Here is a 17,293-nt window from a genome sequence, read left to right as displayed (position 1 = left end):
AAGCTCCCCAGTTTACCTGGCTTTGGAGAGAAGGAAAGAAAAGAAAAGAGACAAGGGAATAAAAACCGAAGGAGGAGTACCACTTGGGTTGTGCAGTGTACTCACAATCTTCTTGCTCAAAATTAGGGGTGTCAGTTTACTGACCTAGTGCTAGATTTTATATATTACAGTTTTTAAATAGTAGGCAGATGTCTGTAAGCATTCCTTGATACTGTGATGCAAGGGTGAGCAGAGTCTCTTCTTACACGAGGGTTTCAGGTATTTTTCTGGAGACATGGTCTTTAATCCCTTCTTTGAAATGTAACTGGAAAAGGTGGAGGAGTAGGGAGACCCTTGGGAACCAGGATACCTGGGATCTGGCCCTGGTTCCCCACAGATCTTCCAGGGAACTGGCTCTATAGTCTGTGATGAATGATGAAAGCGACTCCGAGAACCAGGATTCCTCCCATACCCCGTCCCTGTGAATGCCCATTCATTCATTCTTCTCTTCACTTATTCAGTGAGCATCTCTCAAGCATCTAGGGCTCTGGGATTGTCATAGTGAATGGAAAATCCCCTGCTCTCAAGGAGCTCACAGTCTTGTTGGAGAAATAGAAATATTTGAAAAATGGTGCCATGAAAAAGGGTCATAAAAGAGGCATGTTCTCAGTCTTGAGATAGCACAGAAGTAGGCATGAGTATGACAAAGTCTAAATGGAAAACAAAACACATTTGTCAAAAGAAAAGAAAAGAAACCTGGATGTTCTATAAGTTCTTCTCATTTTTCAGGCTAATGTTTCTTTTTCAGAAATAAACTAAGATTTAAAATTGCTCACTCCTGTAGATGGCAAGTTTTTAGGAATCCCATATAACACCATGATTTTTCTTCACTGGAGGTTGTTTTACTCATAGTAGAAATGATGTAGTTCATAAAAGGGAGCTGGTTCAATCCAAAGCACATTTATTGAGGGCCCCCAGGGGGCCTGTACTAGGCAGTGCCTTCTGTGGGGAGAAGCCTGCAGGGTTCACATTCAGACTGGCTGTGAACGGTAGGTCTCCACTGATTAACCGTCGACCTTGAGTGGCTTGTGCCTGTCTCTGAGTTCTCTCAGCAGAAAGTATGGTATCGCACAAGGCTCCTTAGGAGATTTCAGGATATGGTGCTTGGAAAATACCAAGCCTGGACCTCCAGGAACTTCGGGGATGTAGGTGATACAGAGAAAGATAGATTCAGTCCCCCAGTGCCCTCAGAGATTGACAGTCTGGGAATTTTGTAGTGCAGGAAAATCAGTAGGAAGATCTGAGTTCTGAGCTGAGCCCTGCCACCCACAGAGCCGCTTGTCACCAGGAAGGTTCTGTCTCTCCGAGTGTAGCGAGTCTGAAGTCCCTTCACATGGTGCCAGCATCCTCCATTGCTTATGCAGTGAGAAAAGCTATCTTGCAAGCATCCACGGGAAGATTAGTCTCAGCTGGAGAGATGGGCAAGGGGGTGCTCTCCAGACCAGTCCAGCTTGCATTTGAGTTGGGTTTGTAATGAGGTCCCCAGGAAAAAAGATAACCCATAGACTCTATGTGAAAGAAAATTATCCTGGGGCTACAGACCCACTGTCTTGGATGAGCTTGGGGTGCAAGGTGGCTAATTACATCGACTGTGACATCAGACTGGTCAGTCTTGCTCCACTACTTGCCAAGGTGACCTCTAGGCTTCAGGTTTCCCCCTTGTATAAAATGGGGAGAATACCAGTGCCTGCTTTATAAGGTTGCTGCGAGTATTTAGTGAGGTCACGCCAGCAATGACGCAGAAGAGCGCCGGGCATATAAGAAGCACAGCAATTGTTAGTTGATCTAATTTCACAGGACAGACAGAAATCTATTCCTGAGTTCATTCAGTTGATATGTATACTGTGGGTCTTCAGGTTCCAGCACTCAACCTGACTCTTTTCTTTTCTCCATCAGAAGGAACAGTCAGGGAGCAGGGAGGTGGAAGAGAGAGTAGTTTTTTGGTCTCCAAATAAACCATGTTCTCCTCTTTACTTCCTGAGGAACACTCAAGCGGTTTACTTGGAGTATTTAAATTAAGTACATTTGGGACTAGAATAGGCTTTTTATTTATTTTTTCATTGCATGAAATTACATGAGTGCACTTGGGCAGCACCCATACAAGGCACATGACAAAAGCAGTCTTTATTTAGCTTAGGGAGAATATGGCAACAGGGAGCCTAGCAGTAAAACACAGGCAATCAAATGCATCCCTCCCTCCTCCTGCCTGCCCCCTCCCCTCCCGCCCCCCGCAGCACTTTCCTGTCTTCTAGCACTTCATTAAACTGATAGAAAACGAATTCATAAGTTATCAGGTAAAATAAGGAAATAAGAATACTTTCTTTGGTTGCCTGGGTTGGGAGAAATATCCAACAGAGTAGCACGTGCAAGGTAGAGTCAAGAGATTGATTTTGCAGCTGGTGGCAAAAGCCTTGGATGTACTCTGCCAGGCTCAGGGATCTTAACTTGCAGTGAGATTTCTTCATGTCTCAGTTTCCATTATATACTCCCACATCAGGACTGTTGTATGAATGAATTCAGAGGCTGCATCCCTAACCACTAGTGTAGCGCCTGACCCAGGATAGGAGCTCAGAAAGTGCTAGCCTCAGGTCTCTCTCTGGTTAATCTGGGATAATTATACTTACTTTATAAAGCTGTCATGAAGTTTAAAGAAGGATATGTGGAGTGGGGGGCGTGCCTGGATGGCTCAGTAGGTTAAACATCTGACTCTTGATTTTGGCTCAGGTTGTGATCTCAGGGTCCTGGGATGGAGCCTCATGTCTGTCCAGCATCTGGCCTCTGCTCTCATAGGGGAGTCTGCTTAAGATTCTCTCTCTTCCTTTGCCCCTCCCTCCACTCAGCTCTCTCTCTCTCTCTCTCAAACAAATAAATAAATAAAAAGAGGGGTATGTGTGTCCAAAATTCTAATTCTATTCACTTAGCAAAGTGTCTGGTACATAGCAGTTCTCTGTTTCTTTTCTTTTCTTTCTTTCTTTTTTTTTTTTTTGGAAGGAATATCAGAATTTATATCTCCAGATAAGGTTTTCAATATTCCCATATTATCTGAAAAGTACTGTCTACTATGCTATCTCAGATCTTGATAAGCACTTTATGTGGTCTAGTTCATTGAATCCTCAGAGCACTAACACAGTTACTATCATTGCCCCCATTTTTCAGACGTGAAAACTGAGACCCAGAAAAGTGAATTACTTCAACAAGGTCTTATAGCTGCTACGCAGCAGAGATGTGAGCTCAAGTCTTTCTTAGCTAGAACTCATGCCCCTGTAAAATAAATGAATTCCTGAAAACTAAGTAAACTCAAACGAAATTCATGCAGCTTGTAACTCATGCTCCTGCAAAATAAATGCCCTGTTCTATCCTCTAGAAGTTGCCTTGCTCTGAATGTCCTTCTTTATAGGAACTGTGTTCCATGAAAATGAGGCTTTTATTTTATGACCTTAACTCATTTCTGATCCTGATTAGTATTCATTCTATTGGATTCTAGATACTGGTTATTTACTTCCAGAGTCCAAAACCATCACTCATGGATTTGACCTCACAAAGGATGCTTACAAGAATAACCTAGGTCTCTGAAGAAGATTCCCAAATCTGAGATCTCATACTGTGGGAATTGCCATGCACCCCCCCCTCCTCTTTTTTCCTCCTCCAGGTGACTAATTTAGAGATACATCTGAGTCCTGGAATGAAAAGAGGTGTATTTATAGCCATGCTTCACATAAAAAGCAAGTTCAAAGGGAACTAACAGTGGTTGAGTATTCACTATGCGTCAACCTCTTTATCCACATCCCCTTGGTTTATTTCCCCTAACAACCTGTATTGTAGTTTTATTATTGCGCTAACTTTGCAGATGAGAAGACAAGGCTGATAATCAACAGACTAGAGAGTCCAACCCCAGTTCACATAACATAAAGCATATTCTCTTCCCACCTTATTGCCCCTGTCTCATGAAGGCACTGGGAGCTTTTGAAGAATGCTCTAAGTTCCATCCCATCAGGTTGGGATGCTGGCTGGTGCCGTTGATCTCGCTCCCATAGAGCACCCCAGACTCCTCACCGCACTGTCCTTTCCCTGGTACACTGTTGGCCATCTTGCAAATGCAACCCCTTGGTTGTTAGGTAGGTGGGCCGGAGTGAAGCCTATACTTGGAAATAGAAGTCTGTCAATTCCCTGATGACAGTGGGGTCAATAGTACCATCACTGTTCATGAGAATAAGCCACCACTCTTCTTATTTAAAGCATGCTACAAGGACTCCTGTCTTACCCCAGTCAGCAGCGCTCAGAGTAAGAAACGGCATGAGGAGTATGAGGGTGCTCAACTGCCTTGATGGGGATGATGATGGCAACAAAGATGATGCGTGCTTCGTACAAAGCCGGGCACACACAAGGATACGTATGGGTGTGTGTTTTCTGGCTCTGCAAAGGATGATGTAGATTTCTCAGCAGCTCCACACAAAGAAATCCAGCGTTTTGAGTTTTGCCTACATTAGACTCTATTCACTTTGAGATATCCAGGAATGGTTTTCAGGCTATTTGAGAAAATGAGAGGTGCAGATGGCTTGTGCCGGGACATGGTTTCAAATTTAAAGAGGATTATGGCCCATGAACCCCAGAAATTGTGGGTAGAAGTGTGAACCTTTGAAATTCTAATTGCAGACAGTCAGAGGAGGAATATACTTACTGGGGCACAGTATCTCATTGTTCACGTATTCCTGTCCTGGCCAGAGGAGATGGGGAGGAGCAGGATAACATAATCTCCAAGAGAAACTGAAACAACTGATGGCAGCATTTTGAGCTCTCCAGTGAATTCTGTCACGAAAGAAATCCCCGGCTGTTTACCAGTGCAGCTAGCTGAGCTTCTTGTAATAAATTTTATTTCTTGCGTTGTAGAGTTGGGGGTATACACAGACTCGGCTCCAGCTGGGAGGGATCTGTGTGGTCATTTTGGCACACCCACCCCTTTATTTTACAAGCGACGGCACTAAGGCCCAACATGAGAACATCAGTTATTAGGAGAGAAAGCTTGGGAATCCAGGGCTCTGGGAACTGAGGCAATTATTCACTGACTCTAGGCTTTTAATAAAAGCTCCTATTTATTAAGTGTTTATATATGTCATACATACAGGATAGAAGGTGCAACCAACCCAGTGGAGGTGACAGGCATTAGATGATTTGCAATACAGAGGAGAATAGAATAAGTACAAAATCAAAGTCAAAACTGATTTCCAGCCTAGAGGGTGTCCTTCTTGGAGTGGATGGAAGTCTCAGTACTGGGTGTTATACTCAACTGCTCCACAGGGAAGCACAGGGTTATTGAGGTCACAGAGCTTAATTAGCCCAAGCTAGTAGGAGCCATAATGCTCCAAGTCACAGAACTTGTCAGATGCAGGATGACTCGGTTAGTATGTGGAAAAAGAGGTAAGATTTTCTTCTGAGTGGTTCATAGTCCAAAAGCTCATTTTCTGTCAACCACTGCACACGAGCAAGTGACCTCCAGGTGCTGGTCTTCAGCTGCCTGCTGTTGCCATCTGGCTAACTCCCCAGAACCTCAACTTTGGTGTGTCCCAAACCAAACTTGGCTTTTTTTAGATTTATTTATTTGAGAGAGGACTGGGGGCGAGGCAGGAGGAGAGAATCTTCAAGCAGACTCCCCACTGAGTGTGGAGCCCAAAGAAGGGCTCCATCTCACAACCCGTGAGATCATGACCTGAGCCCAAACCAAGAGTCAGGTGCTTAACCAACTAAGCCATCCAGGTGCCCCCCCCCCGCCCCGCCCAACTGCCAACCAAACTTTTAAAGTGCTAATGAGTAGAAAGCAAGTGCCTGTTTACTTATTTACTTATTTTTTAGAATGCCTCTCAAGGTTCCTTTCTCAACCCTTTACTTTGCCAGAGAAAAATCTTCATTTACATACGCTGCCTTATGAATTTCTTCCTGTACTTAGCTGAAACTCTTGCCTACCCGACATTGATGAGTGCTTTGCTGGAGGCACAGTTCAGGTTTCATAGGGCCAGCACAGGTAGACAAAACTCCTTGAACTCATTTCATAACGGCTTTCCTGTGCACAAAGTACTTTCTCATCCATTATTATTTAACATCTCATGGGGTTGGTTCATCTTATGTGAGGCAACTGAAGGCCAAGATCCCATAGCCGACAGGATTCTCTGGGACTCAACCTCTTGTTGTCTTTTCTGCTCAAGATGTTACCTGTCAGAGAGCGCTTCTCTGAACATTCCTTATACTGTGGCACCTTTATCACTTTTTTTTTTAAGATTTTAATTATTTGAGAGCGAGAGAACACGAGCAGGTGAGAGGGGTAGAAGGAGAGGCAGCTCCCCACTGAGCAGAGAACCCGATGTCCGGCTGGATCCTAGGACTCTGGGATCATGACCTGAGCTGAAGGCAGCCACTCAATCGCCTGAGCCACCCAGGTGTCCCCCTCCATCACTTTCTTACTTTATATGTACTCCACGTTATATCACATGATTTGTTGGTTGTCCGATTCCCCACTAGAAGGGAAGCTCCTGAGAGCTGGGACATTGTCATTACTGAATCTCCAGGGCATGTAGTAGGCCCTCAGTAAGTATTTGCTGACAGTGGGGTGATGCATTTTCATTTGACCAGCACTTGCTACTTCTCTGTGCCTTGGGGCACTCCATTGTCCTTGTGGGTAAGGACTAGGGAATGGACACTTAACCACACCAGATGGCAGGAACTCAATCCTAGGGGGAGGCCACAGGGCCAGCCTTCCGCCCTAATGCAGTGCATTTGGAGATGAGTTTGTAAGACTGCTCCTATTGGCTTCAATTACAGGGATCCTGGGAAGCTTCCCAAGGGCCTAGCTTTCTTCTTCTTTTCTTTTTAAAAGCAATTTTATCCGCAATCAGTGGTGAGAAATTAAATGGATTCTTTGGACTAAGTGGAGTGAGCTAGTTAAAATAGCCATCTGCTAGGACCAAGGAATGAGCAATCTGTTGGTACTTTCTCTGCCGAAATTTGGCATCTGCTGGGCATTGTACACCATTTGCACCCCCGGAAATACCTTTTGCACTCCTGACCCTCGTATGTCCTGCGGGTTAAAAATAAACTTACAGTGCAAATGGAAGATTAGAAAATTGTAAAAAAAAAAAAAGCAAAAATCTTTTCATTTGTCTTAGCATTTTAGCAACGGAAGCGAACTGTACAGAACTAGCCTTCCAAGGACGGTGAGCGTCCTGCACCGGGACCGAGGGCGGGAGCCAAGCGAGCTCACGGCTGCAAGCAAGGGGGGGGGGGCCCGAGGCCCCCTGCGCCCTCGCCCCCTACGCTCTGCCCGCGGCCCTCGCAGCAGGAGGCGGCTCTCCCAGCCTCGCTTCCTGCACCCACTCGGGACTAAAAAAGAACGCGCATAACTTTTTTTGGTCCCTCTTCTCGCAGAAAGCAGGCGTAAGGAGCTAGCTGAAGTAACCGCTGCGGGGGCGGTGCCGGGACGCGAGCTTCCGGAGCCCCTCAAGCCTTGCGGCCCCCACCCCGACGGCCGCGTCGGAAGGCGGCTCGGGAGGCGGGGCGGGGGCGGGGGCGGGGGCGGGGACGGTGCGCAGGCGGAGGCGGGGCGGTGGCCGTCGCCAGGGGCGGGGCGCAGGCGGCTGGGGCGGGGCGGGGCGGGGCGGGCGGCGGCGCGTGCGCAGAGCACTTCCTTGTTTGTCCCCGTGACTGTAGCGGGAGCGCCGCCTGCCCGCCGCCAGCCTGCCCGCCCGCGGGAGTGTGCGCTTAGTCTGTCGGTGTCCTCGCCGCCGCCTGTCAGAGCGTTCTCAGGAGGCAGTGCCGGCGGACCCGAGCCCCCGCGTAGCGCCAAGCCCCCTCCCCCGCCGCCGGCATGAGCACAGGGAGGCGGGTCCCCGAGAGCCCACTGCCTCGCGCGCGGCTCGGAGTTTGAAGGGCCCCGCGCCGAGCGCTGCCGCCGCAGCCGCCCGCTCCGCCCGCTCCGCCCGCTCCGCCCGCTTTCTCTCCCGCCGCCGCCGGGGACGGGAGCCGCGCCAGGCCGGGCGCCGGGTGGCAGGCTGCGCGGGGCGTTCATGAGCCACCGGGCGGCCCGCGGCCCCGGGAGCCTGCGCCGTGACTCACTCCCCGCCCCCGCTTGTGTCTCGCCCCCCCGGCAGGATGCCGGACCAGATCTCCGTCTCCGAGTTCATCACCGAGACCACCGAGGACTACAACTCGCCCACCACGTCCAGCTTCACCACGCGGCTGCACAACTGCAGGAACACCGTCACGCTGCTGGAGGAGGTAGGTCGGGGCCGGCGCGCCCCACCGGGGACCCCGGCCAGTCCGCCGGGACGCCTCCATGCCCTCGCTCGCAGCCGCTGCCTCGCAGTTGAATTGTCTGCATTTCTGAGCGGGGAGGAAAAGGATGTCAGGGGCCGGGGCAGCCACACCCCCTTGGGGATTACCCCCTTCCCGCTCCCAGGTGAAGAGGGGACTTAAGATGTGCAGCCCTTTGCCCCATTTGCCAGGGTGCTGACTCCCCGGGGGCTGGAGGTGGGGAGAGGATTGAGCGAGCTCCTGACAGCCCTAGGAAAAAGAGGAGGGAAGTCCTTTCCCTATCTTGGACCCTTCGTGGGTGCAATACAGTCTGCTGGGCTCTTTCCACATCTTTCTGACCCTGTCATAACCGGCAAAGTAAGTGGTGTCAGGCCCCAGAGGGTAGAGGGAGGCGAAGCAACATGGCCAAGGTCACCAGCAAGGGACTGGGAGATGGTCAGTGACTGCCGCTCTTCGTAGCCCGTCTGTGCCAGGCAGGCTTAGTTTCATAGGCAAGGGCCCACAAATAAAACCCCAAAGGGGTGAGAGGACACTCAGGCTGGGATTGCTTCCACCCCAGGGTTCTTCCCCATCCAGTCTCCAGTGCCTAAACCCCGAGCGGAAAGAGAGATCTGTGCAGACGGGTCCCCACCCGGCTCCCTGCACCCGAGGATTTGGTTCTGCTGAGGCTGCTGCGCAAGCAGGACTTGCCCGCAGGGCACTCCTAAGCTGTGAAGGGAGACTTGAGGCTGCTGGGAAGAGCTGGCCATAACGGGAGAAAGGGGGGCCTGAGACTGCAGAAGAACAGCTCCCCTTATCTAGATCCTCCAGAGAGGCATTGTGGGTGTCCTGGGCAGGGCCACGGGCAGAGCGATTTCCTTTACAATTTAAGTGAATTAGTGATAGGTCGGAGTGGGTAGGTAAGGAGGAACCCACAAGCCCAAGAGCTGCAAAAGCCTCTGAACCTCAATAAAAATAGGACATTTGCCTTGGAACTCTGCACCATCTTTAAGTGCCATAAAGCACCACTCCCCTCCAAACAAGCCAAGCCTATTTCAACTGAAAAAGACAGCATTGGGGGAACTTAGGAAGGCAGATCTTTTTCCTGGAGTGGATTATCCTGTGGTTGGTTTATTTAAGGTTTGGGGAGCTCTTTCTGATATAAGCTCACCACAGCCAGCTCTCTGTGATATTGAGAAGCTTGGGCTTCTGTGGGAAACTGCTCTTGGTACAAGCTTTGCTACTTACTCTTCAGGCCGGGTTACATGGAGAATTGGTACTCTGAAGCCTAAGGTCCTAAATTTTAGAAGGGGAGAAATTTCTTTTCATGCTGGGTCCTGTCTTGCCCGCCTGGTGCAGTGAATTAGTCTGAACATTTTATGCCAGTTGAGGATGCTTCTAGAGTTCTCTATGAAGTTAATGTTGGGTTATTGAACTGAATTTTGAAATTCATTTGGAGAAATATCAGCTAAGTTTGTTTGAAAGCCAGAGGTAAATGGATTTTTGCAGGGGGTGGGGGGGGGGTGTCTTTGTGACCTGTCATTCTGTTGCTTTAGCCTGACATTCAGTGTCTGGGAATACTCGGAGTTGCCAGGCATTCAACCTTATGATGGGTCTGTCCTTCACTTAATAGTGATAAATTGGAACATGCTGATAAAGGAGCATTTTGCACCATTTTTGTGTGCGAATTGTATATGCCTCCTGAAGGATGTGACATTGATTAGACTGAGTGGTTATTTTCCTTCTAGATAAGTTCTTCAGTGCCTGCTAATAGAGCTGTCAGTTATTTTAACATTCCCTTTCTGCCCATTTAGATAGTGTTACTATATTCTGTTTGTGTGGGGTATGATAAGGGTAAGTAGCTGATAATGCTGTTTGTGGGGTTATATGCCCATTGTGCAGCAACAGGAGAGGATAGGGTTAATGTTAATTATGTGCAGCTGCTCTTAACCTTAGGTTGAGGTAACTAAATTTAAACGTGAATGCAACAGATACATTTCTTTTTTTTAAATAAGGAATACTATTCTGCTGGGTTAGGTTGAAAAATAGATCCAATCATAATACAGATGTGGTCACTTACAAATTTGAAGAGGAATCAGAATCAGGCTAGAAGTGCAAAAGTGTCATGTTAGAGTATGTTGATAATATTTATGCTCTCAAAAACATTACAGTAAATGTTTGTCAGAATGACACAATAATTTTGTAATTGTTTTTCTGAACTTCATTTGTAGTACTGGTCAAGGAGTCATTGCCCTAATCTGCATCTTTAACTCTTGAGTCATAGGCCATGAAGTTGGACTCATGAATGATGGCCTCTTGCATAAATGTGAAATATACCTGTTCATTTGTTATTGATAGGTAACCACCAAGTTTAATTTTTATTTTTTTCCCCTAAGTTTGCATATATGGAAGGGGCACATTGTTATAAATATCTTAAGTGGATCAGAATTGAGTTCTTAAAAAAATACGGGGCTTAAGGTTATTACCTTCAAAATGTAAGAAAAAGTTTTGGGGCAAACCACAAAATCTTGTTGGCATATGCTTCACTAGTGAGATACTTGGAAACTTTAAGAGTGCCGTTTGTGTTGCTTTGTGGTTATTCTTAGGAATAGGACTTTTGGGTACTTTTTTGGTGATTTGGAAACTCAGGAATAGGAATTCATTTGGGCAGCTTGGAATTCTTTTTAAAAAATCATTTTCTAAAAAACAAAAAAAATCGTTTCTAGTTCCAGTTATTAAAGGCCTTCCTGTTTACTTACAAACTTTTTGTTTTCCCCCTCTTTGGGTTCCTAATCAACCTATAGAAGTCTCAATTAAAAAACTTTAGCTCTCCAACCTTGGAACCCTAAGTTAACCCCCACTCCCCCTTTTGGTATGTCCCGTTGGCAAAGACTGCTTTGCAGATGTTGGTGCTTTTGTTTAAATCTCTCTGTGATGAGCACTGTAGGAAGTGGGTCAGAAATGTGTCGAAAAAGAGGCAAAGAGTTTGCTTCTGGGCTTCACCTTTGGGGGCAGAGGGTCCCACAGGACTGTGGGAGTTACAGTTAGGCTGGCACATAATGAGTGGCTGCCTTTGGGAGGCAGGAATGGATTAGCTCCCCAGGTTTCATCCTGACGTCTGAGTGTTTTCCATGCAAAAAGGCAGTGTTTTGCTTATTCAGCAGAGCACACTGACATGTGCCATTTTACTCATGACCATTTGGAAATTATGAGTAAATGACTAGGAGACTGGGAGAAGACAGAATTTTGCTTAGAAAGGAAGGAAAGCAGGCATTCCAGGACCTCTGTGCAGGGAGACTATAGGAGAGACTTTCCACTTAAAGGCTTAGACTGGTCAATACTTTGTACTTGGTGAAAGGGAGAGTTGACGTGATAAATGAAGGTGTGCTTGGTTATTTAATATTGGGTCAGCACTTTATCTTTTTGTGATGATGGAGGAGGCATATCTTGCCCATTTATTGAACGACTGCTCTCTGCCAGGCCTGTTGTAGGCACACGGCATGCATGATCACATTTAAGCCTCATGTGAGCTTTATGGAGAAGGGACAGTTGGTATCTCCATTTTACAGAGAAGAAAATTGAGGCCTAGAGAGATGAAGTGATTTGTCCCCAAGATTGCATGGCTAGTAAGTCAGTGGAGTTAGGAAATCCATAAGCAATTAAGACATAAAACAGATGTTCTAAACGTCTACAAAGATGTATTTCAGTGGCTTTGTAGAGAATGTAAGAGGCTTCACTTTTCATTGTACCTTCTGATTTTGATCTCATGAAACAGAGGTGCCTAAGTTCCTAAGTGGCTTAGTTTTTCTTCGTGTTCACATTCCAGGGAGTTCTTAATAGTAATACTTAAATACATTTATTTTTTTTCCTGTGCCTTCAAAGACTTCAGATACGGTTTTTCAGATTCAGGTGTGGGAAGTTATTTGGGCATAATCTAGGAATAGCATTCATGCAATAGGAATAGCATTCATGCAAAGCATTTTTGGGGAGCACCTGCTAGGTACAAGTCATTTTGCTAAGTGTAGCTGAGGTATTGGAGTTGTTGTCTGGATTGTGTTATGGAGGAAGTAACGGTGTTTGAGAAAGAGGTAAATAGGGCTGTCATTCTTAACAGGGTAGAAAGGGGCAGTTTGCAGGTGGGGGAAATGATATTAGGACATTCACCCCAATAATGCAAGGTGAATCACTCAAATTACCATCCAATCAGTATACAAATTGTCCAGTGCCCAGCAGTGTGTTAGGCCCTGGAGATACTAAGGTGATCAACCCTGCCATTAAGAAGTGCACCATGTAAAAGTTTTCTCAAGGGAGCTCACGATGAAGTGTGGGTCTTGCATTAGAAGTTCACTTGTTTTAACATATACACATGACGTGCTTAGTCCTTCCTGAGGCCATAGAAATGTTTGAAGAATGAAGAAACGAATGAAGGTGTGGAATGCCGATCCATTCCTCTTTCGTAGTACCGGTTATTAGTGTTCTTGTAGTGTGCAAGCCCCATGCCTACTATTATTTAATGCTTACATGTGCTCTGTTATTATGTTTGACCCATCTTCCCACAGTTGAATCTTTCGCCCAAGGGCACACACATTGTAAGTAGTAGGTTTGGGCTTGAATCCCATTTCTGTAACATCCCTGTGCATGCTAGTCAGACTTCATCTTTATGTGTTTCTTCACCCTCCCAGTAAGTTTTCATTTTTACTCATGTTCATTTGGGTATCATCTTCTATCCTGATGACAAGAGGTCATTAATCTTTGATGAATGCTTTTAGGTTCTCCAGTGTTACCTGTGGAATCTCACACATAGGGCCTCTGTGGCCAGGGCTTAAAGTCTGATCTCATTCATCAGCTCCAAGTGTTCTAGAATGCAATCGCATTACTTCTCTTAAATTTTGAAAGCCGATAAACTAAGCAGCAAGTGCTAGTTTGTGTAGCAGCTGCTAAAGTTGGTTATGGTGTTAAATAAAAGTAAATCTCAGGCAGAGTTTCGATAAAAACAGGGTTAGTTTTATGCATTGTTTGAGGTCAAAATAATATGCTTTCTTTGTCCCTAACCTCTTGAAGATAAAACAACAAAAGGTGAATAAGTCTCCCCTTGATGCTGCTATCTTACACAGAATTCATGCTCTGTGGTCCAACCTTTGATCCAGTTCAGAGGTATTGAGAGTGAGTTTTCTCTGGACATAAGCAGCAAAGGTCAGTGAATGAAGAATATGTTTATTTGCCTGCAGAAGCAATGAGAGAAGGAAATTTCCTTTATGTACCAGAACTCATGTTTTTTCTAAAACAGGCTCCAACTGTTAGCCGGGTGTTCCAAGCTAATGCTGTTTGCCTTTTATATACATATTTAGGGTTTAAAAAACATTTTCTATATGTGCTATCTAATAAAGTGGCTTTGTGGTAGCGTCCTCATCATTCTTTTACATGCGAATAAATTAAGGCTCAGAGAGGTACGTACCTACAACAGGCCTGGCAGAGAGCAGTCGTTCAATAAATGGGCAAGATATGCCTCCTTGACCAACGTAACGCAGGATCTCTGGATCTAAAATCTTTTGTCTCTTTTGTATTTCACCATCTTTTGTGCTTCCTGTCTGCTCGTTTTTTGTTTTATTTTGTTTTTTGTCTTTCGGGGCCCATAAAAATGACATCTGATTTTTCTTATCCCTACTTGATTTCTAGTGCCAGAGATAAAGAGTTTGGGGTAGAGAAGAAAGGGAAAGACAAAGCTCCTTTTCTCTGTTCTTCAAAGACCTCTTGTTGGATGGCTCTCATAATCTCTGCTGTTTGTAGTTAGAGACGGTGCTGCCAGCAGTCCTCCCTGGGCTCAGCAGAAGTGGAAAAGGCCCAGTGGCTTCCCGCTCTTCCCTGGCATACTTAGTCTGGGACTGTTGACCAGTCTGTCTTTGCCTGCGAGCTGCCCACAGCCCTGGCCAAAGAACCACTGCTCTTGGTTGGGGTTGCTACAGGACTCTCGCTGTCTGCCTCTGGCTTCCTGGTTGTCCAGGGTGCTGGGTGCCTTTGTCCTGGGTGCTGGGAATCACTAGACAAGCTCTAATGGAGCTTGGAGAAAATCTAGTCGGGTGCTTCCCAGCCTAAGAGCCTGATCTCTGAGGGGCCCATGAAAGTGGTGATGGGACTCTAATAATCACTTGCAGTATTTCATAAAAATTAATAGACGCCTTAATAACATGGTTCGGCATACCTCTCATGCCAACTGTCTTTGGTTTTGGTCGAAATACATCAGCTCAGTGGTGTAGCACTGATTATCTTCTGCTGATCAGATCCTCGGATTGCCTGTTAGAGATTCCTATAGTTGGGAAATCAAGTATGATCTCATTCCTGTGATTGGTTTGCTAGAAGAACCTTCGAGTTTTGTATCCCCATGGGAGAGAGCTCAGGAGAGATGAGGACCCACATAGACCTAGTTTCATCCTGTTGTGGAGACCGAAGCCTAGGATGGAAAGAAAATTGGGCAGAGATTTGAATTCAGGTCTCTCAACTTCCAGCCCAGGCTCTTTGCACTGTGCTCTCCAAAACGGCTATGGAGGCTGTTTGTACACGGTGGTGGATTTCTCTCTAAAACTTGCTTCCAGGTTAGAGGAGAGGAGAGTAAACCTGAATTTAGGAACCTGGTCTTGCTAGCCAGTCTGCTGGTGTAAATTTTGGTCCCAGGAGGTACACTGTGGGGCCACAGCAGCCTTCCCTGATGCTAAGTTAAGAGGCTTTCATCAGAAGCATCATGGTCCTGGATGTTCAAACACTACCCAGACTTTTGCCTTTATGTCTGCAAGTCAAGGAGCCTCAAGAGGTGGTTTCCATTTATGTAACCTAGTCATTTGGGGGCTAGAGCCAGACATTGGCCTGATCCTTTCCCACATGTAGTAGTTAAACACGAGTAAGTGATAGGCTAGAGACCACTTTGTATCTGAGCCTCGGTTTCCTCATTTGATTAAAAAAAAAAAAAAGCATTGATTTGAGTGTTAAAGGAGATAGGACACAGGAGGCACTAATCACATGACTTCATTACTGGTAAAATGTGGCCTGATGAATGTCAGGGTCTGACCAGTCAGATGAGTCAGCCTTCCTTTTGTGGGGTGGGGAGGAAAGAGGTGAGAGGCATTCCTTGATAGGGAGATGGGCAGAGTTCTCTCCACTGTGAGCCAGTAGCAACCCTTGGGTTCCCTTACCTGGGTTAATTGCAGCCCTGTTGTCTTGGAGTCTTTGTCAGGCAAGTTACCGAACCTTACTGTGTCTCAGTTCCCCCATGGGGATCGTACCTCCCTCTTAGGATAGTGCCTGCCATGGTAAGTGCTCTGGAAATAATTATTCTTACTATCCTCATGCTGTTGCTGTTCATTATTATTGGAGTAGACCCTTGAATGTGTAGCTGAGAGGACAAGACTTGGTCGACTCTTTTCAGGACGGTGGGTGATAAAGAGGTCAGGTGACGGATCCAGCTGTGTGCCTTCGAGGAACTGGATGGTGGAAGTGCAGATGAGACTGGAGGGAGGCCTAGGGGAACACTAACACTTGCATCATTGGGGCTCATAGTCAAAGCCAATTTCATCTGAAGCAGACTGACAGCTCAGTTTTACTCTGTACGCAGCTCTTGGTGGGGCTCCTCTGAAGTCAGGGAACCACTGACCCAGACCAGCCTGACGGGCTCTGCTGGTGCAGCCTCACTGTGTGTGCTTCCTTTGCACCTGTTTACTCTTTCTGTTTCCTCCCTCCCCCCACTTTGCCTCCATTGGTGCGTCAAAGCCACGACAGTGCTGCCCCATTTGATTTTTGCTGGGGCTTTGGGGTAAGGAGCCACTTTCTCTGTTACATAATAAATGCAGGTATTTGATTCTGGTCATTTGTGGGGAGGTGCGGGGGGAAGCATTTATGCCTTGGCCCTGAGTGGGATAGAGCGTAGCGGCTATGTTGTATGCTTTACTGATTACAGCTTGAAGCTCTGAGACCACAAGGAATTCTATTTTGGTTTGGAGGCAGGCACCTTAAAGTGAAAAGGACTTAGCCTTGGATTTACATTTCAGTGTGTCTCCTAGCTTCTTTTCAGTGTCAGTAAGATGAGTTCTAATTATTTGTGAGGCAGGGGTTTGGTCAGATCTGGAGGCAATTCACTCCACTTGGTCTTAACGGAATTTGAGAGTTCACAGTAGGTTCTTCCAGCCCAGAGCCCATTCTGAGCAGCCCTGTGTCATGGTGCTGTTTGTGGTCACTTATGTAAGAACTGAATTTTAATGCTGAGGCTGTGGTGTAATTTTCCCCAGAGAACTGGAATATATGTCCCTCTGATAAGACAGCACCCAATTCAGCCTCCCAGAAGCTAGAAAAACAAAACCAGACCTCATGCACCAGCAACTGCATTTTGGTACCAACTGCTAAAGAAAGCAGAGTTGGCTAAGTCAAGCTAGATCATCCCTTTAACTGCCACATGTGCTGTGGATGGAGAATAGAAGCTCTTCCAAGCCCTTTTGTTACTAATACAGCTTGGATACCTTGTATTTCTCCAGCATTGTGCTCAGGGGCAAGAGCAAGGATGGCCATGTCCCCAGTGCCCAGCATAGCACCTGACCTGATGGCTGTATTATAAAATAAATTGCACAAAGCTGGAAAAGGCCTTTAGAGACCATCTGGTTCAAGTCCACTTTTCTAGGGATGATGAAGTTAGGCTCTGCTGTTGTAAGTAACAGATTCCACCTCCCCCCAGCAAAACAAAATCCAGCTATTTCAAGCACAACGAGGACTTGCTTTAAGGACTCATGGGGCTGTTTCCTGGAACATGAGGGGCAAGAATGGTAGGAAATGCGGAGATTCTCTTCTGGGAAGATGGCAGAACATGGCAGCCCCATTGCTGAGTCTGTAGCTGATTCATATCTGGAAGGATTGGACTGGTCCACTTGGGTCAGGATGCCACCACTAGTCCAGTCAGCTTTGGCTAGGTTTCTGAGGTTACGTGATGGGTGAGTCTGAG

General features: G+C 46.5%; 1 protein-coding gene across 5 annotated transcripts in view; it reads left to right on the top strand.

Annotated features, from left to right (window-relative positions):
* The window catches only part of ASAP1 (ArfGAP with SH3 domain, ankyrin repeat and PH domain 1), a 344,245-nt gene that overhangs the window by 68,623 nt on the left and 258,329 nt on the right, over positions 1–17,293 (top strand). For 4 of the 5 annotated variants that reach the window (XM_027597676.2, XM_027597667.2, XM_027597647.2 and 1 more), the window contains one exon: positions 8,175–8,301. In XM_027597676.2, the coding sequence (XP_027453477.1) occupies positions 8,175–8,301 (127 nt within the window). Of the gene's footprint in view, positions 1–8,150; positions 8,302–17,293 lie in introns of those variants that run through there. The other variant, XM_027597684.2, reaches the window with a different exon arrangement.

This window comes from Zalophus californianus, chromosome 4 (genome assembly GCF_009762305.2).
Source record: "Zalophus californianus isolate mZalCal1 chromosome 4, mZalCal1.pri.v2, whole genome shotgun sequence".
NCBI lineage: Eukaryota > Metazoa > Chordata > Mammalia > Carnivora > Otariidae > Zalophus > Zalophus californianus.
This window is presented reverse-complemented; position numbering and strand designations above follow the sequence as displayed.